Below are 25593 nucleotides of genomic sequence, written 5' to 3' on the forward strand. Positions count from 1 at the left end.
GACCACCTATCAACACTGACTCTAATGAAACCCTACAGTGGAACAAGAGAGAGTTCCGGGGGGCAGCATGAACCAGACAAGATGGCGCCACTATAAACATTTGCCTGTACCACAAACAGGCTGGGGCCGACCAGCAGGCCCCATCAAGATAGCCTACCGGTGCAACAGGCTGAACGTAAACAAATAATAATAAAAAAAATGCTAAGAGTTTAATAAGAGGTAGAAGACTGTGTGTATGTGTGTTGGGGGAGGCGGTGGCTGAGTGGTTAGCGTGCCGGCGCCCCGCCCAGGAGGACGCTGGTTCGAGTCTGCCCGCCGCCACTGCTGAGATTTTTCAGTCACCGCCGAGTGGCCGACTACCCACATGCTGTGCTGAAGACCACCTGTCAACTCGGACTCCAGATTCTCTCTCTAAAGAGAGGCTAAAAGATGAGCTCCGGGAGGCAGCATGAGCCAAGCAAGATGGCGCCACTATAAACACTTGCCTGCTCCATAAGGCCCCTGCCACACATTTACGATCTTGACTCCCGGTGTGGTGTTGTCTGCTATTCTTTGTCGTGAGACATCCCAACCTGAACTTTGCACCGCGGAACCCAATCTTTACTATCACAGAGTAACTAAGTGAAGCATCTAGATGTAAAACAGTACCAAGGAGTACCTAAAAAGCGATACAAGGCGGAACAGGTCACAAGAAGAAGAAGAAGAAGAGTGATGGTTGATATCCTAGTTACACACACACACACACACATATATGTGTATATATATATATATATATATATATATATATATATATATATATATATATATATATATATATATATATATATATATATATATATATATATATATATATATATATATATATATATATATATATATATATATATATATATATATATATATATATATATATATATATATATATATATATATATATATATATATATATATATATATATATATATATATATATATATATATATATATATGGTGCCACCTGGGATTTTCAGCCGCTGCACTCGAGTGGCTTAAAACTACCAACATACTGTCCAGAAGACCACCTATCAACCGGACTCTAGATTCTGGATCAAAGATGAGCTCTGGGAGGCAGCATGAGCCAATGCAAGATGGCGGCCACTATAAACACTCGCCTGCGCCAGAACAGGCTGGGCGACCATCAGGACCCACTGAAAGAAGCCTTGGACCGACCATCAGGATCCACAGGAAGAAGCCATGCAAGGGCCGTAATGTAAAATATATATATATATATATATATATATATATATATATATATATATATATATATATATATATATATATATATATATATATATATATATATATATATATATATATATATATATATATATATATATATATATATATATATATATATATATATATATATATATATATATATATATATATATATATATATATATATATAATATATATATATATATATATATATATATATATATATATATATATATATATATATATATATATATATATATATATATACGTCACCATTTGCTATTATAATAATATAAATAAACTCGGGTGGGACAGATCCCGACAAGCAGTTGACAAAAGATACGGTACCGTGTCGAAATTCATGTATGTATTCAGGATGGGATGTCTCACGATACGGGATGTCTGACGACACCACACCGGCGCCTCCCGACGTCGGGCCACGCGCCGACAGTTTTGGGAATTTCAAAACACTGGGCCCCTTCCCATTAACCACGACCGTTGGATGTCCATCTCAACGAAGTCTCAACAACGTCGTTTCGACGTGGTCTATTTCGATGGTCGTAACGTACATCTGGCAGCGCGATATTTTTAATGTCGGGAGGCAGGATCGTGACTGTGTGGCAGCGGCCTGACGGGCTGGGCCGACCATCAACAGGCCCCTCCAAGAAAGCCTACCAGCGCCATAGGCCGAAACGTTAAGAAAAGAAAGAAAGAAAGAAGGCCTAGCTCCTTTACAATAACAAAGGTTTTAGTGATGACGGTGAGAACTGTATTTCAGCATAAGTGATAAGGAAGAAAGAATAGAAGCGAAGAAAACAATGGGAAGACCATAGGAAAAAAATATATGAAAATTTTCAAAAATGAGAAGACTCATGTTTTTATTTGTTTTAGAGGAAAACAAATTGACAAAACCGATACAAGGAGAAAAGAATAAAAAGGTAAAAAAAAAAAATAGGCGACAGGAATACGACAGAAAAAACTGGAAAAGAATCGTTAAGTAAAAATGAAAGGAGGAAAACTTTTACTTCGAAAAACTGTAATATGGAAAAAATTGGTAGTTTAGAACGAAAAAAAGTGAGATAGTACGAAAAAATGATAAAAAATGTAGAGGAACGTTATGAGAGTAGCAGAATGACGGCGAGGAAGAAGTAACGACAGGGAGAGAGGCGGAACGCAGCGTTGCCAGATTATCGTACTCATCCCATTTCATTTTCGTAGTTGCTGACCGATAACTATAACAACAAAGAACGAAAAACATCAATATTCAACAGTTTTAGCACTAACTTTGATTTTCTCACGTTACTTGTGTAGATACGAGAATTTAAGGCATAAAAATGATAGATACGACATGTGGTTAATACGATAATTTGGCAACGCTGGCAGAACGTCAGGGAGGAAGGTGGCCCCGGGAGGCGACTCACGAGGGGGTGCGGGAGGGGCAGCGGGACGGAGCGAAGAGAAGAGGAAAGGAACTAAACATGATAAAAAAAAACTAAATCATGGAGAAAAAGAAAGGAAATATACGTCAAGAAATAAACTGAACCATGAAGAGAATGGGTCGAAAAGGAAGAAAATTAATCATGAAGAAAAAGAAAATAACTAATGAAAAATAAATTGAATCCTGAAAAAATGGATGATTGATAGATAGGTAAATGAATGGAAGTTGAAGGATGGAAGAAGAGAGGAAGGGAAGGAAGGAAAGAAGGAAAAGAAAAGGAAGAACGAAGGAAAAGAGGAAGGGAGGAATTAAGGAAGGAAAACCGAAATCGATGGAAAAAGAAAGGAAAAAGAAAATATACAAAAACAGAAAGAAGGGAAGAATGAATAAGCGATGAAGAAAGGACGAAAGACAAAAATGAATGAGAGAATGAAATAAAACAAATAAATGAAAAGAAGAAAGGAAGTATGGAAGGAAGGAAGGAAAAAAAGGAGAAAGGAAGTATGGAAGGAAGGAAGGAAAACAGGAGAAAGGAAGTATGGAAGGAAGGAAGGAAAACAGGAGAAAGGAAGTATGGAAGGAAGGAAGGAAAACAGGAGAAAGGAAGTATGGAAGGAAGGAAGGAAAACAGGAGAAACGATGAAGAAAATAAAGGAGAAAGGAAGGAAAAAAAGGAGAAAGGAAGTATGGAAGGAAGGAAGGAAAACAGGAGAAACGATGAAGAAAATAGAGGAGAAAGGAAGGAAAAAAAGGAGAAAGGAAGTATGGAAGGAAGGAAGGAAAACAGGAGAAACGATGAAGAAAATAAAGGAGAAAGGAAGGAAAAAAAGGAGAAAGGAAGTATGGAAGGAAGGAAGGAAAACAGTAGAAACGATGAAGAAAATAAAGGAGAAAGGAAGGAAAAAAAGGAGAAAGGAAGTATGGAAGGAAGGAAGGAAAACAGTAGAAACGATGAAGAAAATAAAGGAGAAAGGAAGTATGGAAGGAAGGAAGGAAAAAAAAGAAGAAACGATGAAGAAAATAAAGGAGAAAGGAAGTATGGAAGGAAGGAAGGAAAACAGGAGAAACGATGAAGAAAATAAAGGAGAAAGGAAGGGACAAAAGCAGCCGAGTTATGAAGGAAATAAAGTATAAAGTACGCGAGAGCGGTCGTCAGCGAGGGACGAGATTAGTAAAGGCGGAGGCAGGGAGGGAGGGAGGGAGGGACAGGATGCAAAAGAGGAGAGTGGAGAGAGGGAGGCAAGGAGGGGGCGAGGCGGTGATGCAGGGAAGGTGGGAGGGAGGGAAGGAAGGAAGGAAGGAGGAAGGGAAGGAGGGAAGAAGGGAAAGGAAAAGGAAGAACGGAGGAAAAGAGGAAGGGAGGAATTATGGAAGGGAGACCGAAATAGACGGAAAAAAGAAAGGAAAGAGAAAATAAACAAAAATAGAGAAGGGAAGATGAATAAGGGATGAAAAAAGGACGAAAGACAAAAATGAATGAAAGAATGAAATAAAAAAAATAATGAAAAGAAGAAAGAAGTATGGAAGGGAGAGTAGAAGGGACGGCTAGAGGGAGGCAGGAAGGGGAAAGTGAAGAAAGGGAGGAAGGGCAGGGGGGGTAGCAGAAGATAGGAGGGAAGAGGGGAGGGTGGAAGAAGGAGTGTTCGTTCAACTGGCTGACGCAGGCGGACTCAAGGCGTGTGACGTAAGCGAAATGACGTTCTTTGTTTGGCTCATGCGCCGTTGTGGATGGGAGGGTGGAGGAGGGGGTATTGAGGGTGATATCTGAGGGCTGGGGTGACACTAGGTGGGAGGGGGTTCTCGATGGAGGGTGTGGAGGTGTTCTGGGAGCTTTAAGAGTCTTGGAAGGCCTTGCTGTGTTGCCCGCGGAGGTGTTGTAGGACCCTTGAGAGTCTTGGAAGGCCTTGCTGCCGGGGATGGGGGATAATGTGTCTGATAAGTGAGAGAGATGCATATGAGGTGCCGAAGGTGGAACAGGTTGTTGTGAGCGTTTTAAGGGGCTATTATACTGGGCAAGTTTTCCGTGGATCTTCAGTCAAACCACGATTTCTGCTAGCGTGGTTCTCATTTGTTTCTTGTTGTTGCTTCTGCTGTTGATGGTGAGTAATACCGTCGTCCTTCAGTGAAATCTACCGTAGCTTTGGAAGATCGTGGACACGTCAGAAAACCACGAAAATATAAGAACCACGCCAGCGGAAATCGTGGTTTGACTGAAGATCCACGGAAAATTTGCCCAGTGTAATAGCCCCTTAGTAGCTGGTTATGTAGGATCTGTGCTGATGGTGTGAGTGTTGGATAAGCTGTAAGAATCATCAAGTTGTGCCGCCGAGGGAGGGGAGGAGGGCTGTCTGGTTTGTGAAAAGGCTGTGTGAGGGGGTTGGAGATAAAACAGGGTGATGTGAGCGATGTAGAATTTGAGCAGGCACTGTAAAGCTTGTGCTGAAGTAGTAAGAGGCCGACGGGAAATTGTACAGTACAGGGCAAAGTTAGGTGCAATGAACGAGCAATTGAAAGCTACGACAGTGATGAAAAACGGTAAAAGTGACTGATGGAGCCATGGGGGCAGTGCTGGGGCTGACAGGGTTAAAAGACACAATAAACGTAAACAGTTACAATATAAACAGCACCATGAACACGTTAGTTATAAATCCATGACGATGACAACACCAGTCACTGAACCGGAACAGTTTGAAGGATAAATATGAACCATAGAGACTCTTCTATAGAAACCAGAGTCAGCAGCACAACGATCAGAAAAAAACTACTGCAAAGCTGACGACACAAAAACAACATCATAGGAACAACGGGGCATAGTATTACTACTTGTTAAGATGCGACGTAAGGAAGCGATCCGAGGCTAATATGGAATTCTGTGAGAGAGTGATCTGAGTAAGGTGAAAGACTAGGAGAAAGGGGTTAACACTGGCTATTTAAGAGTGATACAACAGAGCCACAAGACGGGGAGAAAGGATTGATTGAAATGACTGTGAAGGTGTGAAATGAGGAAACCACAGAAAGAAAAGGGATGATAATGAAGACTGTAGGAGGGTAATTAAGATGAAAGACTGAGAGAAAGGAGTCACATTATCAACTGTATAATACTGATATGACAGAACCACAAAACAGAGAGGAAGGGTTGATATAAATGGCTTTGAAGGTGTGAAATGAGAAAGCTACAGGAAGGAAGGGATGATGAAGGGGCTAATAGCGAAGACCGTGAAGCTGCGAATATTATCAAGTGTGACGCGTGAAATAGGTGAGTCATGCATATATAGTAAAGGGGAAAAGGGGCCATAATGAAAAGCTACATGGATAGGCAAGAGGATGGGGCAAAGGGGTATAATAATGTGTTGCAAAGGGGTATAATAATGTGTTGCAAAGGGGTATAATAATGTGTTGCAAAGGGGTATAATAATGTGTTGCAAAGGGGTATAATAAAGTGTTGCAAAGGGGTATAATAATGTGTTGCAAAGGGGTATAATAATGTGTTGCAAAGGGGTATAATAATGTCTTGCAAAGGGGTATAATAAAGTGTTGCAAAGGGGAATAATAATGTGTTGTAAAGGGGTATAATGATGTGTTGCAAAGGGGTATAATAATGTGTTGCAAAGGGGTATAATAATGTGTTGCAAAGGGGTATAATAATGTGTTGCAAAGGGGTATAATAATGTGTTGCAAAGGGGTATAATAATGTGTTGCAAAGGGGTATAATAATGTGTTGCAAAGGGGTATAATAATGTGTTGCAAAGGGGTATAATAATGTGTTGCAAAGGGGTATAATAATGTGTTGCAAAGGGGTATAATAATGTGTTGCAAAGGGGTATAATAAAGTGTTGCAAAGGGGTATAATAGCGTGTTCTGAGCATTGCGTGTCTCTGCAGGGTTCAAGGCACACATGGAGTACGAGGAATGCGTGACGAACAACGCAAACATCCTGATGGAGCGGTTCAACACGACGGAGGTGACGTGGCTGGACCCCAAAACCGTCCTGCTGACCGACGGCACCAATGTGACCATCCCGGAGCTCGAGAAATGCGACCTCCAGGAGACATTAAAGAACGTAAGAAACCCCGCCATGATTCCTTTAGTCCATCCTAACTTGTCTTCCGCACCTCGCTTGATAGTGCATTCTCATTATTGTCCTTTCTTCTCTTTTCTTACTAATCCATTCATTTTGCCCTAGCTGTATCGATTTGACGCGTGAGTGCTGTATCGATTTGACAATGGAGTGGGGAGGGATAATTTGTAAAGGTTTCTGGTTTTATTTTCCTTTTGTTTGATTCGCCTTGACTGATTAATTTAAACGTGGTAGGCTATTAGTATTTATTAAGTTATCTGGCTAGTCTGGCTTTTTAATTCCATTTTTTTTACGAAGGTGGTTAGAAGTGTTGGATTTTCACAGAGTTAAGACGAAATTATATAAACTCAGTCGTAAAAAGTGTGTTACCAAGTCAACAAAATCAAATAAAACGATGCAAAACGGGTCAAAAAAGACATATCAGCCACATTTCTGTAAATAAAGACTCATAAGATGTTTAAATAATCAACCTTTGGACTTCATTTGTTGGATTTTCACAGAGTTAGGACGAAATAATATAAATTCAGTCGTAAAAAGTGTGTTACCAAGTCAACAAAATCAAATAAAACGATGCAAAACGGGTTAAAAAAAGACATATCAGCCACATTTCTGTTAATAAAGACTCATAAGATGTTTAAATAATCAACCTTTGGACTTCATTTGTTTGACACTGCTTCCCTTATTCCATTCCCCCTCAACTACCTCATTGTGTTACTTATTCTTTCACCTTGCCATGTGTTTTGAAATGTGACCTTTAGGAGAGACTAAGACCAACGTTGCCAGATTGTCGTACTCAGCCTCCTATGTTTGCCAATTTCCGGCCCAAAAACTTCCTCCTCGACCCCAATAACTGCCTTCATATATAGTTATCGTTAAAATGGATAATAATCGGTGTTTCTTGGCAATAGTTATGGGTCAGAAACAGGTAAAAACGATGCTCTGAGTACAACCTGGCAACACCGACTTAAGACCCGTATTTTCAAACCGTTTGGGGCTTACACACACACACACACACACACACACACACACACACACACACATTTGCTAAGGCTATCGTGGACGTCGTAGGTATTTCCATAGGTAGTTGTATGAGCCTAGTTATAGCTTGCACCGTGGACGTGAAAAAGGCTATAAAAAAAAATCATCCCCTTTGCGTCTGAGAATATGGACCTAAAAAAACCGTGAGAAGGTGATTGAATCCTTTAGTTAACCCCCACTCATTCATCTGCCTTGCTTTACTTACACAACATTTTTCTCTTACTTTGAATCATTTTTGTCTTGTGAGTATCGATCTCTCGCACGTCTGAAGGAACGAAGAGGCTGGGTAGGACTTTGTGCGATTCGATTTTGTCTAGTTTCCATTTCAGTCGATTCCTGTTGTCTATTCCCACTCATCAGTCTGTGTGTTACGTATCTATTCATTAGCTTGGTGTTCAGTAATGTAATCTTTAGGAGAGACTAAAATCCGTGAGAAGGCCTTTGTTTCCTTTCCCCACACTCACTCATCTTCTTTCCTTTAATTATCCATCTGCCTTGCTTAACTTTGCATCAGTTTTGTCTTGTGAGTATCGATCTCTCGCACGTCTGAAGGAACGAAGAGGCTGGGTAGGAATTTGTGCGATTTGGTTTTGTTTTGTTTCCATTTAAGTTGATTCCTGTTGTCTATTCCCACTCTTCAGTCTCTGTGTTATGTATCTATTCACCTAGCTTGTCTTCAGTAATGTAAGCTTCAGGAGAGACTAAAATCCGTGAGAAGGCTATTGTTCCCTTTACTCTACCCCCACTCACTCATCCTATTTCCTTTACTTATCCATCAGTCTTGTCTTGTGAGTATCTATTTGACGAACGAAGAGGTTGGGTAGGCTTTGGGGAGAGATTCGACTGTCTCGTTTCCATCTCAGTTGAGTCCTGTTGTCTGTCCCCACTTATCGTTTCTCTGGGTTACTTATTCATTATCTACAGCCTTGTGTTTAGATGTCTGACCCTCAGGAGACACTAAAGGCCGGGAGGACTGAGAAGGCTATTGATTTCTTTTGTCCGCCACCACTCACTCGCCTCCCACGCTTTACTTTTATGTCATGCCTGATTTTTCAAACGGGGCATTAGTCTTCATCAACAATGTGGCTGATTTGTCTTTTTTACCCGTTTTTCAGAGGTGTGGTCAGTTGGTTGTGTTGATTTCTTATATCACTTTCAAAGACTGAGAGCCGATTTCACAGTCCAACACAGTGTCTTCGTAACAGCCCGAAGCAAACTATAGATTCCCGTACAATCCAAAATGGGGAGGTCTTCGATGCCACACTAAATACACAAGACTTTTCCTGTATAGCTTCATCAAATTTGTGAACTTAAATATAAACACCAGACACTATACAAGGAAATTTCGAAGGCTCTGGTATTGGTTTGGGAGCTTACTAACCCATCATGGGGAACTGTGAAACTGGCCCTGAGTTTGTAATGTCGACTAACCCTGAAAACCCCAAAATTCCAACTAGCTCCGTCCCTAAAATGGAAAGACAATCCCAAACTAGACACATTACTTAAAAATACTATCACGACGTTTAAGAATTCTGACGCTTATCTTGTCCTGTACGTATCGATTTGGCAAAGAGACGGGGTAGGATTTTGGGAGGGAATTGATTTTGTTTTGGTTCCATTTCTATTTATTCCTTTAGCATATCCCCATTCATCTATCTCCTTATTCATCCATCTTGCCTTTATCTATCTCCGTGGTGTTCCTGACTCCAACATCTTGAGGATTTTGGGAGGGAATTGATTTTGTTTTGGTTCCATTTCTATTGATTCCTTTAGCATATTCCCATTCATCTATCCCCTTTTTCATCCATCTTGCCTTTATCCATCTCCGTGGTGTTCCTGACTCCTCCATCTTGCCTTGTGTGGGGAGACATGACCTTCAGGAAACGTTAAAAGTGTAAAAGGGACGGCCATTGATTCCTTTAGCCAGTCCTCATTCATCTGCCTCCCTTTGCTTATTCATCAGTCTCGTCCTCTGTGTATCGATTTGGCAGACGGCTAAAAACACGATGGAGTGGGGTGGGTCAGCCTTTTCTTTTAGCGGGGGATGGAGACTATGTTTGGTTTATAATATTTGCCGTTTGTGTTTTAATCCATATCGCTGCTCTTTCTGTGCAATGTTTGTAGAAGATAAGCAGTCGAATAATCTATATTAGTATTAAAGCGGACGTGTTAGAGATTGGATGGGGTTGGTACTGCATGATGGTATCTCTATAATAATTAATCTCTCTCTCTCTCTCTCTCTCTCTCACGTATATTTTTTCTTCGCATTTCCCATCATTATTAATCCCTGGTTTTCTCTAATCCACATGTCTGCCTCTCTCCTCTCTCCTCTCCTCTCCTCTCTTCTCTCCGTTTTTCTCTCCTCTCGTCTCCTCTTCACTTTTCTCTTCGCTTTTCCCTCGGCTTTTCTCTCCTCTCCTCTCTACTCCTCTCGGCTCCTCTTCGCTCTCCTCTCCTCTTTTCTCTTCTCCTCTCCTCTCCTCTCCTCTTCTCTTCTCTCTCCAAACTAATACCCCGACATTCCTTACTCGTTCACTTAATGCAACCTCTTCCCTTCCCTCCCTTCCCTTCCTGGTCCACTTACCCCCTCTGCCTCCCCTCCCTGGTACACTCCTGCCACTCCCCCTCCCCCCTGCTCCTCCCAACTAACCCAATATCCTTTACCCCCTCATTTAATGCAAACCTTTTCCTTCCATTAAATTCCCTCTTCCTTCCTTCCTTCTCTCCCCCGGTCGGCCCTCTCACTCTGCCTCATCCTCACTCGTACTATTCCTCGGTTCTCCTGTCTCTCTACCCTTGACAACACCCTGCCTGCTCCCCTTCCTCACTACCCTTCCTTCACCTCTTGTTACCCCCTTCTATCCCTTTCTTCCCTCGCCTATTCTCTTCCCACACTTCACCCTTGCATCCTCTCTCCCCAAACCATATGACCCCTTACATTTGCCCCCCTCCCACTCCTACCTCCACTCTTTCACCCCTTCTCTAACTGCCACCCCTATCCCTACATTCATCCCTCGCCTGTTCTCCTCCCCACTTCACCCTTGCATCCTCTCTCCCCAAACTGTATGACCCCCTACATTATCCCCCCTCCCGCTCCTCCCTCCACTCTTTCACCCCTTCTATCCCTTTCCTCCCTTTCCCAACACATCCCTCGCCTATTCTCTTCTCCACTTCACCCCTGCATCCTCTCTCCCCCAACCGTATGACCCCCTACATTTGCCTCCCTCCCACTCCTCCCTCCACTCTTTCATCCCCTTCTCTATCTACCACACCTATCCCTACACCCATCCCTCGCCTATTTTCTTCTCACGCTCCATCCCTGCATCGTTTTTTCCCCTACTTATGACCCCTTCCTTTCCACACTCCCACCCACTCCTCCCTCCTCCATTGTACCCTTCTCTAACTCCACCCAACCCCACACCCACAGTCAGCCTCAGGGACGGGCCTCGCCTTCATCGTGTTCACGGAGGCCATCAACCAGTTCCCGTGGGCGCCCCTTTGGTCCGTGCTCTTCTTCCTCATGCTCTTCACCCTCGGCATTGACTCGGAGTTCGGCACACTGGAGGGCGTCATCACCTCCATCGTGGACCTCAAGGTGTTCCCCAACATCCGCAAGGAGATTCTGACAGGTGAGGCGAGGAGGGGGAGGGAGAGAGGGTGCGCTGAGAGGGAGGAAAGAGAAGGAGTGGATGAGAAATGAATGAAGAGTGGAAGAGAAATGAAAAAGGTGTAGCGAAGAGAGAGAGAGAGAGAGAGAGAGAGAGAGAGAGAGAGAGAGAGAGAGAGAGAGAGAGAGAGAGAGAGAGAGAGAGAGAGAGAGAGAGAGAGAGAGAGAGAGAGAGAGAGAGAGAGAGAGAGAGAGAGAGAGAGAGAGAGAGAAGTAAGAGAAAGAATGGAAGAGAAATTAAAAAAGTAGAAGAGATATGAAATGGGAGAGGAGGAGAAATGAAAAATGAGTGGAAGAGAAATGAAAAAGGAGTAGAAGAGAAATGAAAAAGAGTGGATAAGAAACTAATAAGGAGTGGAAGAGAAATGAAAGAGGAGTGGAAGAGAAATGAAAAGGAGTGGAAGAGAAATGAAAAAGGAGTGGAAGAGAAATGAAAAAGGAGTGGAAGAGTAATGAAAAAGGAGTGGAAGAGAAATGAAAAGGAGGAAAGAGGGAGTGAAGAGAAAGTAAAAAGGAGCGGAAGAGTAATTAAAAAGGAGTGGAAGAGAAATTAAAAAGGAGTGGAAGAGAAATTAAAAAGGAGTAAAGAAATGAAAAAGTAGTGGAAGAGAAATGAAAAAGGAGTGGAAGAGAAATGAAAAAGGAGTGGAAGAGAAATGAAAAAGGAGTGGAAGAGAAATGAAAAAGGAGTGAAAGAGTAACTAAAAAGGAGTGGAAGAGTAGTTAAAAAGGAGCGGAAGAGTAATTAAAAAGGAGTGGAAGAGAAATTAAAAAGGAGTGGAAGAGAAATTAAAAAGGAGTAAAGAAATGAAAAGGAGGAAGAGAAATGAAAAGGAGGAAGAGAAATTAAAAGGAGGAAGAGAATGAAAAGGAGAAGAAAAAAGTAGTGGAAGAGAAATGAAAAAGGAGTGGAAGAGAAATGAAAAAGGAGTGGAAGAGAAATAAAAAAAGGAGTGGAAGAGAAATGAAAAAGGAGTGGAAGAGAAATGAAAAAGGAGTGGAAGAGAAATTAAAAAGGAGTGGAAGAGAAATTTTAAAAAGGAGTGGAAGAGAAATTTTAAAAAGGAATGGAAGAGAAATAAAAAAAGGAGTGGAAGAGAAATGAAAAAGGAGTGGAAGAGAAATGAAAAAGGAGTGGAAGAGAAATTTTAAAAAGGAGTGGAAGAGAAATGAAAAAGGAGTGGAAGAGAAATGAAAAAGGAGTGGAAGAGAAATTTTAAAAAGGAGTGGAAGAGAAATTTTAAAAAGGAGTGGAAGAGAAATAAAAAAAGGAGTGGAAGAGAAATGAAAAAGGAGTGGAAGAGAAATGAAGAAGGACTGGAAGAGAAATTTTAAAAAGGAGTGGAAGAGAAATTTTAAAAAGGAGTGGAAGAGAAATTTTAAAAAGGAGTGGAAGAGAAATTTTAAAAAGGAGTGGAAGAGAAATAAAAAAAAAGGAGTGGAAGAGAAATAAAAAAGGAGTGGAAGAGAAATAAAAAAAAGGAGTGGAAGAGAAATAAAAAAGGAGTGGAAGAGAAAATTAAAAAAGGAGTGGAAGAGAAATTTTAAGAAGGAGTGGAAGAGAAATAAAAAAGGAGTGGAAGAGAAATGAAAAAGGAGTGGAAGAGAAATTTTAAGGAGTGGAAGAGAAATAAAAAAGGAGTGGAAGAGAAATGAAAAAGGAGTATAAGAGAAATTTTGAAAAGGAGTGGAAGAGAAAAAAGGAGTGGAAGAGAAATGAAAAAGGAGTGGAAGAGAAAATTTAAAAAGGAGTGGAAGAGAAATTTTAAGGAGTGGAAGAGAAATAAAAAAGGAGTGGAAGAGAAATGAAAAAGGAGTGGAAGAGAAATAAAAAAGGAGTGGAAGAGAAATAAAAAAGGAGTGGAAGAGAAATGAAAAAGGAGTGGAAGAGAAATTTTAAAAAGGAGTGGAAGAGAAAAAAGGAGTGGAAGAAAAATGAAAAAGGAGTGGAAGAGAAATTAAAAAAGGAGTGGAGGAGAAATTAAAAGAGGAGTGGATGAGAAATTAAAAAGGAGTGGAAGAGAAATTAAAAGAGGAGTGGATGAGAAATTAAAAAGGAGTGGAAGAGAAATTAAAAGAGGAGTGGAAGAGAAATTAAAAAGGAGTGGAAGAGAAATTAAAAGAGGAGTGGATGAGAAATTAAAAAGGAGTGGAAGAGAAATTAAAAAGGAGTGGAAAAGAAATTAAAAAGGAGTGGAAGAGAAATTAAAAAGGAGTGGAAGAGAAATTAAAAAGGAGTAAAGAAATAAAAAATGAGTGGAAGAGAAATTAAAAAGGAGTGGAAGAGAAATTAAAAAGGAGTGGAAGAGAAATTAAAAAGGAGTAAAGAAATAAAAAATGAGTGGAAGAGAAATTAAAAGGGAGTGGAAGAGAAATTAAAAAGGAGTGGAAGAGAAATGAAAAAGGAGTGGAAGAGAAATGAAAAAGGAGTGGAAGAGAAATGAAAAAGGAGTGGAAGAGAAATGAAAAAGGAGTGGAAGAGAAATGAAAAAGGAGTGGAAGAGAAATGAAAAAGGAGTGGAAGAGAAATGAAAGAGGAGTGGAAGAGAAATGAAAAAGGAGTGGAAGAGAAATGAAAAAGGAGTGGAAGAGAAATTAAAAAGGAGTGGAAGAGAAATTAAAAAGGAGTAAAGAAATTAAAAGGACTGGAAGAGAAATGAAAGAGGAGTGGAGGAGAAATTAAAGAGGAGTGGAAGAGAAATTAAAGAGGAGTGGAAGAGAAATGAAACAGGAGTGGAAGAGAAACGAATAAGGAGTGGAAGAGAAATGGAAATAAAAGAAGAGAGATAGAGAGAGTTAAAAATAGGGTAATTAGGAAAACAATACGGGCTAGGAGGAGGAGGAGGAGGAGGAGGAGAACGAGGATTAGGAGAAAGAAAGGAGAAGCGGAATAAGATGTAGTGGAAAGGGAGGACACTGAGGGAAAAAAAAGGGATAAAAAGGTGACGAGACGGTATGAAGGGAAAGAGAGGACGGATAAGAGAGAGAAAAGAGAACTTGGGAGTAGGCCTATGTGTGGAGAGATATAAAGGGTGGTGAGAGAGATCAGATAGAGGTGAAGACGAGAGAGAGAGAGAGAGAGAGAGAGAGAGAGAGAGAGAGAGAGAGAGAGAGAGACAGAGAGAGAGAGGAGAGAGAGAGAGAGTGAGAGAGAGAGAGAGAGAGAGAGAGAGAGAGAGAGAGAGAGAGAGAGAGAGAGAGAGAGAGAGAGAGAGAGAGAGAGAGAGAGAGAGAGAGAGAGAGAGAGAGAGAGAGAGAGAGAGAGAGAGAGAGAGAGAGAGAGAGAGAGAGAGAGAGAGAGAGAGAGAGAGAGAGAGAGAGAGAGAGAGAGAGAGAGAGAGAAGATAGAAAGGTGAAGACGCAAGAAAGAGAGATAACACGAGAGAAGAAGAAAAAAGACGAAAGAGGGAGAGACAGATAACGACAGGCAGAGAGAAGACAAGGGAAACGATGGAGGAAAAGAAGACGGAAGACGAAAGGAGGTAGGAAGGAAAGGGAGGTATGAGGTAAAGAAAGGGAAGATGCGGTAAGGGAGTGGACAGACGGCGCACAAAAGTGGAGAACCCGCAATGCTCAGAGGCGTGAATCTGTAAGGTGTGGAAGGCGAGGTGACGGGTGTGACGTGTAGGGAAATTGGGGTGAAATATGAGAAATTATAAGTGACTGACGTGTGAAAAGTTGGAGGAGGAGGAGGAGGAGGCTAAAAAAAACTAGACCCAAAGCAGAAGGAGAGAGAGGAAGAGGTAGAAGAAGAGGAAGAAGAGAAGGAGGAGGAAGAGAAGAAAGAGAAAATATAAAAAAAAACTGAAGTAGACTAAGGAAAAGAAATAAGGGAAAGAAATGGAGGGGGTACAGAAAGATATATAAGAAGCAATAGTTTGGGAAAGGAAGAGAGGAAGGGGAAGAGAGAAGAGAAGCAGAACCCGAAGAAAAAAAATGTTATAAAAAAGAAGAGGGAAAGAGGACGGGATAAAGGGAGAAGTAGACAGGAGAAGAAGGCTGAGGTTATTCTAGTCACTCAGAAATACTAGTCGAAGAGGTCGTGGACAAGGAGGAAGGAGGTGTTAAAGAGTGAATGAGTGGTTAAGAGGGAGAGAGGAGGGGATGAAGGGAGAGGTAGGCGGGAGAAGAAGGCTGAGGGTTTTGTAGTCACCCAGAAATACTAGTCGGAGAGGTCGTGGACAAGGAGGAATAAGATAAAGTGTGGGCAAGGAGCAAGGGTAACGGGACAAGCAAACTGAGGGATGCGCAGTGTGAGAATAAGATCCACTTGTATGCCCGCCACGTCCCCCCCAACCCCGACAACGTTGATACTGTAACCGTCGTATTATCAGACATTTCGCTGCCCAAGAACAGCTATTTGACAAGGCTTTCGTAGGAGTTGCGAGCATTTCCAGGAGTAGTTTCATGACCCTGGTGGTAGTTTGACCCTTCTTCTGTATCGTGAACCTAAAGAAACACTTATTAGAACCCGATTGACCCCCTCTTTGACCTTTAGAAACCGTCGTATTAAAAGACATTTCGCGGCCCAAGAACACATATTTGACAAGGCTTTCGTAGGAGTTGTGAGCATTTCCAGGAGTAGTTTCATGACCCTGGCGGTAGTTTGACCCTTCTGCTGTACCGTTAACCTCAAGAAACACTCATTAGAACCCGACTGACCCCCTCTTTGACCTTTAGAAATAGCTGATGTGAGGCGCGAGTGTCTTATAATACCAACATAAGGGTCGTATTCTTAAAACATGTCATCGCCCAAGCCCACACTTTCAACAAGGCTTTCGTAGTAGTTTTCGGCATTTCCAGGGGAGTAGTTTTATGACCCTGGTGGTAGTTTGACCCTTTCTCTGTTCCCTGGACCCAAAGAAACACTCATTAGAACCTGACTGATCTACTTTTCGGCCTGTGGAAGTAGTTGGTGTGGGAGGCTGAGGTGTTTGAGAATAGCGTCCTGAGGCACACACACCCCGGAGGAAGAGGAGGAGGAGGAGGAGGAGGAGGAGAAGGTAGGTATAGGTACGCAGGCAAGGAAAGGCGAAAGAAAGAATTAGAAGAGAAGAAGACAGACAGCCCACTCACTTCTCTTCCCGCCCACTCACTCACACCCTCACCCACTCACTATCACTCCGGCAACATTCCCTCTTCCCTTATCTCCTTACCCTTCTTGCTTACATGGAGGCTTTGTGGTGCAGTGGTTAGCACACTCGGCTCACAATCGAGAGAGTCCGGGTTCGATTCAAGGCGGAGTGGAAAAATTTGGGCGGCTTTTCCGATACCCTACGCCCCTGTCCACCCAGCAGTGAATGGGTACCAGGTATTAATCGGGGGTTGTGTCCCGTCTCCTGGGGTCTGTTCCCTTCTCCTATAATTCCTTCCCCCTCCTGTCTCTCTCCGGCATATGACCTTTCTTTCGGCCACCTCTTTGGATTCTTTTTGTGAGCAGCGAGTAGCGGGCTTTTTTTTATTATTGTTTACTTTTTATTGTGCCCTTGAGCTGTCTCCTTTGTTGTAAAAATTAAAAAAAAATTAAAAACAGATGTTGCGCCGACTAAACGAAACTTTCCAACTTTTTCTTGGTTACATACTACCCCATGCACTTACTGTCACTCCATTCCCCATCCACTCACTCCCTCCTTCCCTCCTCAGCCCTTGTGTGCGGGATATGTTGCCTGATCAGTATGGCCTTCGCTCACGGGGCAGGAAACTACGTGTTCATCCTCTTCGACGACTTCTCCGGCAACTTCCCGCTCCTGATTGTGGCTTTCTTCGAGTGTGTCTCCGTCTCCTTCGTCTACGGCCTTCGCAGGTGAGAGGGGGAGGGGGAGAGGCTGGGAATGTACGGGAGTGAGAGGAGGGCGGTGACAACGTTGCCAGATTGTCGTACTCAGGCTTATATTTGCTGATTTCCGACCCCCAAAAAATGTCTCCTCCATCAAGATAACTAGATTCATTTATAGTTATCATTGAAATAGTTAGTTGTTGGTGGGGGTTTTTTGTTTTTGTTTTTTGCAATAGTCATGGGTCAGAAACTAGTAAATACGATGTTCTGAGTACGATAATCTGGCATCGGTGAGCGGTAAGGTGAGGCAAGATACGGTTTGGTGTGACTCTGAGAGGACCTTTATAGATGTCAAGGGGTTCTGAGGGTTCCATCTCAAAGGAGTGTACAAAAGTCATCCAGTAAACCTGTGAACTTCGGGGATTGGTTTAACTAGAGGGGATAAGCTGCGTATGGGGGGTGGGGGGTGGGGGGGCTCATTTTCGAGACTAATGTAAATGGAATATTGTTGAGATCGAGTGTATAAAAAGAACGAAACACCTCCAACCTATTCTGAGAGGACCTTTATAGATGTCGAGGGGTTCTGAGGGTTCCGTCTCAAAGGAGTGTACAAAGGTCATCCGGTAAACCTGTGAACTTCGGGGATTGTTTTCTTAATGGTCCCTCTAAGCGAGAAAAAATCACCCCTCACACAAACCATTTCATAATACATATCAAAGCATTTGTGATCAGATTATGTATCATCTTTTTTTGGGGGGTTATATCATGGCACAAATTTGGCCCGTCGCTGCTACACGGTAAAGCCACAAATTTGGCCCGTCGCTGCTACACGGTAAAGCCACAAATTTGGCCCGTCGCTGATACACGGTAAAGCCACAAATTTGGCCCGTCGCAGCTACACGGTAAAGCCACAAATTTGGCCCGTCGCTGATACACGGTAAAGCCACAAATTTGGCCCGTCGCTGATACACGGTAAAGCCACAAATTTGGCCCGTCGCTGCTACACGGTAAAGCCACAAATTTGTCCTGTCGCAGCTACACGGTAAAGCCACAATTTGGCCTGTCGCTGCTACACGGTAAAGCCACAATTTGGCCCGTCGTTGCTACACGGTAAAGCCACAAATTTGGCCTGTCGTAGCTACACGGTAAAGCCACAAATTTGGCCTGTCGCTGCTACGGTAAAGCCACAATTTGGCCTGTCGTTACACGGTAAAGCCACAAATTTGGCCCGTCGCAGCTACACGGTAAAGCCACAAATTTGGCCCGTCGCAGCTACACGGTAAAGCCACAAATTTGTCCCGTCGCTGCTACACGTTAAAGCCACAAATTTGTCCCGTCGCTGCTACACGGTAAAGCCACAAATTTGGCCCGTCGCTGCTACACGGTAAAGCCACAAATTTGTCCCGTCGCTGCTACACGGTAAAGCCACAAATTTGTCCCGTCGCTGCTACACGTTAAAGCCACAAATTTGTCCCGTCGCTGCTACACGTTAAAGCCACAAATTTGTCCCGTCGCTGCTACACGTTAAAGCCACAAATTTGTCCCGTCGCAGCTACATGGTAAAGCCACAAATTTGTCCTGTCGCAGCTACACGGTAAAGCCACAAAATTGGCCCGTCGCTGCTACACGGTAAAGCCACAAATTTGGCCCGTCGCTGCTACACGGTAAAGCCACAAATTTGTCCTGTCGCAGCTACACGGTAAAGCCACAAATTTGGCCCGTCGCTGCTACACGGTAAAGCCACAAATTTGGCCCGTCGCTGCTATCGGGTTAACTAGAGGGGGTAAGCTGCGGCACTTCTATAGCAGTGTCAAGAATCAAGTGACTATAAAATGAGTTCTGTCAAAAAATGAAAATGTAATCACTTGCGAAACTAGGCAGGAAGGTCTTATTTATAGAAGTATTGTGTTTCCCTCAAGTCTTTCGTTTCTTTTATTAATTTCTTCCATCCTTCACTTTTTTATCCAACTCCCTTCCTTTATTCTGTCTTCCACCTTTCTATCTTTGTATTTCTTTCCCTCCCTTCCTTCAATTCTACTCCCATACTGATTTTTCATAAACTCTAATGTCGCGTCTTTTCTTGTAATCCTCCTTCATTCCTTCTTTAATGCCTCCTCCTCATATACTTTTCTAAATTCAATTCGAGTCCTCTCTTCCTCCATTCCTTTATTCCTTTCTTCCTTCTAACATGTATCTCCTTCTTGTAATCCTCCTTCATTCCTCCTTTAATGCCTCCTCCTCATATACTTTTCTAAATTCAATTCGAGTCCTCTCTTCCTCCATTCCTTTATTCCTTTCTTCCTTCCAACAAGTATCTCCTTCTTGCAGCTCCCTCTCCTTCTCCCCCTTTCAAATTACCTCTATTTTGATCCCATTCGTCGTAACCATGCTTCCTCTTCTCATGCACCGGTCCTAGCGTCCCCTCACCCAGCCGTCTATTAATTACAACGGCCGCCTCTCTCTTTCCAATCAACCTTTACTTCTTCTCGTGTCTCCCTCCCTCAGGTTCAGTGACGACATCGAGCTCATGATTGGCAGCAGACCTAATTGTTTCTTCCTCATCTGCTGGAAATATGTGTCTCCTGCCGTCATGCTTACCATCCTTGTAGCCTCCATCGTCAAGCAGGTAATGCAAGATAATAACCACCATACGACCTTGTTTCCATCCCCCTCTCCCTCTCCCCTGCCTTTCCCCATCACCCCATTTACCCACACAGCGCTTCTTGTATGATCCTTCCACTACCTTCGAAAATAACCATCCTTATAGGCTCCATCGTCAAGCAGGTAATGCAAGATAATACCCACCATACGACCTTGTTTCCATACCCTCTCCCTCTCCCCTGCCTTTTCCCGTCACCCCAATCACTCACACAGCGTTTCTTGTATGATCCTTCCACTACCTTCGAAAATTACCATCCTCATAGCCTCCATCGTCAAGCAGGTAATGCAAGCTAATAACCACCATACGACCTTGTTTCCATACCCTCTCCCTCTCCCCTGCCTTTTCCCGTCACCCCAATCACTCACACAGCGCCTCTTGTATGATCCTTACACTGCCTTCGAAAATAATACAGTCCCATGCCTTCCCATTATCCACCACTGTGACATCCTTTCTCCCATCATCCACAAATATGACACCCTTTCTCCCATCATCCATCATATATGACATCCGTTCACCAAGTATCCCCCACTGTAACATTCTTTCCCCCGGCATCCACCAGTCACAGGCAGGCTAAATTGCAGAGTTGCGTAGTTCCCTTGCGCAATGGCCAAATGGTATACACTTGTTTGGAAAGTATTAGGGGGGGGGAGTGGCTCATTTTCGAGACTAATGTAAATGGAATATTGTTGAGACCGAATGTATAAAGAGAGCGAAACACCTCCAACCAATTCTCCCACTCTCTTTCCTGTTCACTCGGTCTTTATCATCTAGCAAGTGAACTCTAGCAGCGAATACTCATCTTGCTTCTTTCCCTCCTTATGCTTAACTGCTTCCACCATCACTCCCTCATCTCCTACAATTGCCCAGCTATCTACCCACTCTCCTATACTCACTTTCCCTCAGCAGGTATGACAAACACACCAAAGCCACCCTTCACCCACGTCCCATTTCCTTCTTCCCTCTCTCCCAGCCTCCACCGTCCCATTCAAACAGCATCCCTCATCTCCTACAATTGCCCGGCTGTCTACCCACTCTCCTTCATACTCACTTCCCCTCAACAGATATTAAAAGCACGCCAAACCCACCCTTCACCCACGTCCCATTTCCTTCTCTTTCTCCCAGCTTCCATCGTCACACTCAAATAGCATCCCTCATCTCCTACAATTGCTCAGCTATCTACCCACTCTCCTTCATACTCACTTCCCCTCAACATATATGAACAGCACGCCAAAGCAACCCCTCACCCACGTCCCATTTCCTTCTCTTTCTCCCAGCTTCCATCGTCACACTCAAATAGCATCCCTCATCTCCTACAATTGCTCAGCTGTCTACCCACTCTCCCTCATACTCACTTCCCCTCAACAGATATTAAAAGCACGCCAAAGCCACCCTTCACCCGCGTCCCATCTCCTTCTTCCCTCTCTCCCAGCCTCCACCGTCCCACTCAAATAGCATCCATCATCTCCTACAATTGCCCGGCTGTCTACCCACTCTCCTTCATACTCACTTCCCCTCAACAGGTATGAAAAGCACACCAAAGCAACCCCTCACCCACGTCCCATTTCCTTCTCTTTCCCCCAGCTTCCATAATCCCACTCAAATAGCATCCCTCATCTCCCACAATTGCCCAGCTGTCTACCCACTCTCCTTCATACTCACTTCCCCTCAACAGATATTAAAAGCACGCCAAAGCCACCCTTCACCCACGTCCCATCACCTTCCCTCTCTCCCAGCCTCCACCGTCCCACTCAAATAGCATCCCTCATCTCCCACAATTGCCCAGCTGTCTACCCACTCTCCTTCATACTCACTTCCCCTCAACAGATATTAAAAGCACGCCAAAGCCACCCTTCACCCACGTCCCATTTCCTTCTCTTTCTCCCAGCTTCCATCGTCACACTCAAATAGCATCCCTCATCTCCTACAATTGCCCAGCTGTCTACCCACTCTCCTTCATACTCACTTCCCCTCAACAAGTATTAAAAGCACGCCAAAGTCACCCTTCACCCGCGTCCCATCTCCTTCTTCCCTCTCTCCCAGCCTCCACCGTCCCACTCAAATAGCATCCCTCATCTCCTACAATTGCCCGGCTGTCTACCCACTCTCCTTCATACTCACTTCCCCTCAACAGATATTAAAAGCACGCCAAAGCCACCCTTCACCCACGTCCCATTTCCTTCTCTTTCCCCCAGCTTCCATAATCCCACTCAAATAGCATCCCTCATCTCCTACAATTACCCAGCTATCTACACACTCTCCCTCATACTCACTTCCCCTCAACAGGTATGAACAGCACGCCAAAGCAGCCCCTCGCCCACGTCCCATTTCCTTCTTCCCTCTCTCCCAGCCTTCCCTTCCTTCATTCCCTTTAATTTCCAGGCCCCATCCTTCACCCCTTGGACCTTTATTGCCCATTCCCCCTTCACTTCTCGTTCGCCTATAACCTTCCTCTTTGGCCTGTTCACCCATCGCCTCCATAGAGCTAACATCACCCTCCCGCCCTTGCTTCATTTTGATTGATTGTTGTTTTATCTTGAGGAATATTACATTTTTTTCCTATTTGTCAAAAGTCTACGGAGTTTTCCAGTAAGGTTTCACTTACACTCTATATATATATCGTCACCCTCATAAAATAATCGCCTAAGTGATTTTTCAGCGATTTCCAGGTTTTTGTCTACATCAATTTTTTAACAAGTGACGCCCATTTTTGTACAGTTGCCTTCGTCATTCAGGGCTTGAGTGTTCTAGAATTGGCCTTTTCATTTCTGCCTAAATATTAAGCCAAATGAGATAATAACAGTTCTTTTCCTATTTCCTGTAAAGTAGAAAATATTGACTTAGGCGGTTTGCTTACGAAGGTGACGATATGACAAAATTTAATGGCAGGAGGTTAAGTATGGAATGTACATAGAATCACAAAATAGATATAAGTATTGTAAGTAATTAAGTGTGTCTCCCTCCGACCGTTAGATTTCCGCATTTCGTTCCTTTTTTTTTTGCCAAGCGGAGAGGAGGAGGAGTAGGGGGTATGGGGGACACTTAATTACCTTTTTTTTTACAGCAAAGGAGACAGCACAAGGGCACAAAAAAAAAGAAACAACAATAAAAAAAAAGCCTGCTACTCGCTGCTCTTGATGCTTACAATGCTTATACCTATTTTTGTAATTCTGTGTACGTACATTCCATACTTAACTTAACCTCCTGGCATTACAAAAAACATTACAGCCACAAAAGCAAAAGGAATTAAAAACAAGTATTACAGTAACGACGGCAATAAAAATGACAATGGCAGCAAGAACAGTGGTAATACAAGAGTAGTAACAACATAAACAACAACAACAACAACAACAACAAAAACAACAACAACAATAATAATAACAACAATAATAATAATAATAATAATAATAATAATAATAATAATAATAACAATGACAATAACCTAATAGCAACAAAAATAACAAACTCACCCCCAGTACAACCCTCACAGACACCCTCACCACCCCAGCACAAAGCAGCACCCCCTCCATTAAACCACCACCACCACCACAATCACCACCCCAGCACAAAGCAGCACCCCCTCTATTAAACCACCACCACCACCACAATCACCACCCCAGCACTAAGCAGCACCCCCTCCATTATCCCCCCTCACCACCACCACCACAATCACCACCCCAGCACTAAGCAGCACCCCCTCCATTATCACCCACCACCACCACCACCACAATCACCACCTCAGCACTAAGCAGCACCCCCTCCATTATCCCCCCTCACCACCACCACCACCACAATCACCACCCCAGCACTAAGCAGCACCCCCTCCATTATCCCCCCCTCACCCCCACCACCACCACAATCACCACCCTAGCACAAAGCACCACCCCCACCATTATCCCCCCTCACCACCACCATCACCACAATCACCACCCCAGCACAAAGCACCACCCCCACCATTATCCCCCCTCACCACCACCACCACTACAATCACCACCCCAGCACAAACCACCCCCCCATTATACCACAACTACTACCACCACCACCACCATAATCACCACCCCAGAAACAGAAAGATCTCCATCCCCATTACCAACTCAACTACAACCACCACCACCACCACCACCACAACAACAACAACAACATCAGCGAGCCTCAGTTCACCCCCCCCTCCCCTCGCCCCACAGGTGAGGAGCGGCTCGGGCTACATGGCCTGGGACGCCAGCGAGGGCAAGATCGTGTTCGAGCAGTGGCCGGACTGGGCGTGGGCGGTGGTGGCGGTGCTGGTGCTCATCTCCGCCCTCTGGATCCCGCTCATCGCCTTCACCAGGTAACACAGCAGGCCAAGGGAAAGATTGGCTAACTGAACCACGTATGAGAGAGAGAGAGAGAGAGAGAGAGAGAGAGAGAGAGAGAGAGAGAGAGAGAGAGAGAGAGAGAGAGAGAGAGAGAGAGAGAGAGAGAGAGAGAGAGAGAGAGAGAGAGAGAGAGAGAGAGTGTGGGTGAAGTGATAGGCTTGAGTGACAAACGGCTCAATCAATCAATCAGTGTTCCATCTCACAATATGAAACACAGCATTGTTACATCTTGATATTTTTCTCGACTTGATATGAAGCTTGAGTGCTGCAACAGCAAGCCTATGATCAGTTCCAAAACACTGAGCACTCCGGACAACCCTGCACCTCCTTAGCTACCCCTTCAGCATTGCTATATCAAGTCCAGTGGAGCAGCTCTGTTCTCTGGTACCAAGAACCTTCAAGTCCAGGAGCCCACACGCAGAGCCCTCCGAAGGTTGATCCCGGGCTTCCGCACCACCCGGCCACCCCCCAAAACAAGAATAGGGGATAGGTACCCTCCTTCCTTCGACATGTAGGGGTTCCGAAGGTTTTCCTCTGCATTCGTCACTGACAGGGGTCGAGGCTCATGCTGCTACCCCGACCTCTACTTTTTTTTCTTTTATTCTTGGCTTAGTGTATCTTCCTCAATGTCGAGGTGCTTTCATCTGCCTCAAGTGGCTGTCGAGCAGATTAAATCACCGAAGCGGGCAACTTCGTAATGAGCCAATAGGCTTTCTGTTGCCTGCATTTCCATGTTTTTCCATGTTTCCTCCTCCTCCTCCTCCTTTAAAAAAAACAGACCTCGTGGCAGCGTTATAAGAGGACTGAAAAGAGAATAAACTTACCACCTCCTCCTCCTCCACCTCCACATCCTCCTCCACCTCCTCCTCCTCCTCCTTCTCCTCCTCCTCCTCCTTGAGCCCCTCCCCCTCCCCTCTTGAGCATATTCTCAAAGTCACCAAATACAGGAAATGTACCTCTAGAATGGAAACTCGCTAACGCAACTCCTATTTTTAAAAAAGGCGACAAGTCCCAACCAGGTAATTATCGACCGATCAGTCTAACGTGAATCGTGTGCAAAATTTTGGAGACGATCATTCGTGGAAAAATGGTAAAGTTTCTTTTTTTAAGATGACAGACTAATTAAGGATTCGCAACATGGTTTTCGAAACAAACGTTCCTGTTTGACTAACCTTCTCGATTTCTTCAACTACATCTTTAATGTATGCGATGAAAGTCAATCAGTAGACATCGTATATTTGGACTTTCAGAAAGCATTTGACAAAGTCCCTCACAACCGCCTCCTTAGTAAATTGCAAGCTCACGAAATAACTGGTAATATGCAC

At 43.7% G+C, this 25593-nt stretch overlaps 1 protein-coding gene across 7 annotated transcripts in view; it reads left to right on the forward strand.

Moving 5' to 3' along the window:
- Positions 1–25593, forward strand: part of LOC126985122 (sodium-dependent neutral amino acid transporter B(0)AT3-like) — a 174208-nt gene that overhangs the window by 138049 nt on the left and 10566 nt on the right. For all 7 annotated transcript variants that reach the window (XM_050839606.1, XM_050839610.1, XM_050839604.1 and 4 more), the window contains 5 exons: positions 6577–6755; positions 11239–11440; positions 17122–17281; positions 19760–19880; positions 24098–24240. In XM_050839606.1, coding sequence (XP_050695563.1) covers positions 6577–6755; positions 11239–11440; positions 17122–17281; positions 19760–19880; positions 24098–24240 — 805 coding nt within the window. The remainder of the gene's footprint in view (positions 1–6576; positions 6756–11238; positions 11441–17121; positions 17282–19759; positions 19881–24097; positions 24241–25593) is intronic.

This window comes from Eriocheir sinensis, chromosome 58 (genome assembly GCF_024679095.1).
Source record: "Eriocheir sinensis breed Jianghai 21 chromosome 58, ASM2467909v1, whole genome shotgun sequence".
Taxonomy (NCBI): domain Eukaryota; kingdom Metazoa; phylum Arthropoda; class Malacostraca; order Decapoda; family Varunidae; genus Eriocheir; species Eriocheir sinensis.